At 40.0% G+C, this 2500-nt stretch overlaps 1 protein-coding gene across 1 annotated transcript in view; it reads left to right on the forward strand.

Moving 5' to 3' along the window:
* Positions 1 to 2500, forward strand: part of LOC136843064 (uncharacterized) — a 40778-nt gene that overhangs the window by 9412 nt on the left and 28866 nt on the right. The window contains exons 3-4 of the mRNA XM_067111041.1: positions 789 to 890; positions 1235 to 1315. Of these exons, the coding sequence (XP_066967142.1) occupies positions 789 to 890; positions 1235 to 1315 (183 nt within the window). The remainder of the gene's footprint in view (positions 1 to 788; positions 891 to 1234; positions 1316 to 2500) is intronic.

The raw sequence follows: 2500 nt of genomic DNA on the forward strand, positions 1-2500 counted from the left end.
TACGATAAACCAGTGAGCTGCTTCGGTAATAAATAATCTCGTTGAAATTGATTTTGCTTGTAAGTCGACATTATTAATTTCGGTCAAAATGAAAATCATAAACCCAGGAACGTGGCATAAAGTTTTGACGAACTCTGCCAATTTTCATGTCAACACAAGTCATTAATTGTGAGATAATTAAAGATGCTTAAGCCCCGAAGAGATTAAGGATTATGTTCTTAAGCTACCGTCACTGAAAGTCAGTTTTGTTCACTTAGGGATTTCAAAGTTTTAATATACTCTACTTGGCGATATAAGGAACACTTTCCACCGTGGTTGGATAACGTATCGTATTATTCGGTAGGGATTGACCAACCCCCGACACTGTCTACGAAAAAAAAAGACATTAAAGACTTACTGAAAAAGAAGGGCATAATGTGTAACTGACAGGCTTACAAATGCCATGGGCATCTAGTGGTCAGGCTATCTCAGTACCAAATGCCAGTATAATGCAACTGAGCTCAGACGGGCGCAAATGAAATCTTATAAAGTGAAGCAAAATAATTTCAATAAGCTAGGTCTGAATCCTTTAGTCAAAGAAGCTGTGAAATTGATATTACTTGAGAACCGGGAGAATGCTGTGAATGAACCTCTTCCGTTCATCCAGATCGACAGGGAAGTTTCCTAACATGCATGAATTCGTACAAAAACATTGTTCAGCATAACAATAAATTTACTTGGCAAAACTTGTATGACTATTTTATCTTAGAGCAGTGGTTTTTAACCTTTTTATTACCTCGCCCCTCTAGGAGTTGGTCCTTCCCTCCACGCCCCCAGTTCCTCAATGGATGGGTCGATATCGCACTCGGCTAGCACTCTCCTAGGCCCGCGTTCGATTCTTCGGCCGGCCAGTGAAGAATTAGAGGAATTTATTTCTGGTGACAGAAATTCATTTCTCGGTATAATGTAGTTCGGTTTCACAATAAGCTGTAGGCCCCGTTGCTAGGTAACCAATTGGTTCTTAGCCACGTTAAATAAGTCTATTCCTTCGGGCCAGTCCTAGGAGAGCTGTTAACCCCTTGCATCTATGAGTAAAATTCCCTCCCAGATTTAAAGAAAAATAAAAAAAAAGAGAAAGAGAAGGGCTGTATTTATTATTTTGGGAATGAATTAGCGAGATTTTTAACACAGCTTCTTAGCGACTCTTGTTAAGAGAATAACGAATATAATTAGAGAATTTTAAATTTTTCCCTAGGGCTCACACCCCTCTTGGAAATTGCTGACGCCCCCCTAGGGTGGCGCGCCCCACAGGCTGAGAACCACTGTCTTAGAGGAAGTAAGGAAATTTAGGGCTAAGCTAAGGTAAGAAGGCAAAGCATTTGCTCTGGATAACGCTAAGTCATGGATAGGAGTAATGGGTGCACACCGCGGATGATCAAATGCAAACTCGCTCCAATATCAGAAATAAAATTAATCTCATGCCAAACGAGGATGCAAAACAACAAATAGGCTGCGGCTTGAAATGGCAAGATGTGAAGGGAAGTAAAGTATACCTTAGTTTAACCCAGACCACTGAGCTGATTAACAGCTCTCCTAGGGCTGGCCCGAAGGATTAGACTTATTTTACGTGGCTAAGAACCAACTGGTTACCTAGCAACGGGACCTACAGTTATTGTGGAATCCCAACCACATTATACCGAGAAATGAATTTTTATCACCAGAAATAAATTCCTCTAATTCTTCATTGGCCGGCCGGAAACTCGAACTCGGTCCTAGCAGAGTGCTAGCCGAGAACTCTACCGACTCGTCCAACGAGGAACTATAGATGTGAAGGGAAATATGGAGACATAGACGAGAAATCATCCATGAGGATTTACAGAGACCCTCTGCCAAAAGAAGACATGTGGGAGAGTGTAAGAAAGTCGAGATTCCAATCAGATCTATACTGACTTTATTCGAATCACAAATCAGAGAATATAGTACGTATAATTTATGCGCCCGATAATGACTCTTCCTGAAACTGCTTTTAGTCAAAATCTCTTGCATAAAAGTCCTCCGTGTAATCTCTTTGTTTTCAGTGGCAATAAGCAAATAACGACTAACTGATGGATAAAATAGGTTCCCATTAGTCCTCAATTAGCATCCAGTACATACTACGCTCATCGCAAATGTCACGTATACAGTTCTTCTTGAAACTCTCCCTCTGTATGTTCAGGCAGTAATTCAGGTATGAATACCACACGATTAAAAGTATTCATGAACGTTTATTATATCCCAACATTAATAACAACATATTACATTTCCAAAAGCCTCGAGATATCGTAAATTTGAAAGGTTAGTTTTAACGGTAGGTCACCTAGAACCTCACGTACTTCACAAGGGAAAGACCATTATTGCAACGGGTCAAAAACTCGGACAACCTGACGAATAAATCTTTTATATCACGAGGAAATGACTTTCATTTGCATGTATTGTGTAGAATTACTCAAAACATTTATCATATACTTATTGCGGGCAGAAT

Source organism: Macrobrachium rosenbergii, chromosome 2 (assembly GCF_040412425.1).
Source record: "Macrobrachium rosenbergii isolate ZJJX-2024 chromosome 2, ASM4041242v1, whole genome shotgun sequence".
Lineage (NCBI taxonomy): Eukaryota > Metazoa > Arthropoda > Malacostraca > Decapoda > Palaemonidae > Macrobrachium > Macrobrachium rosenbergii.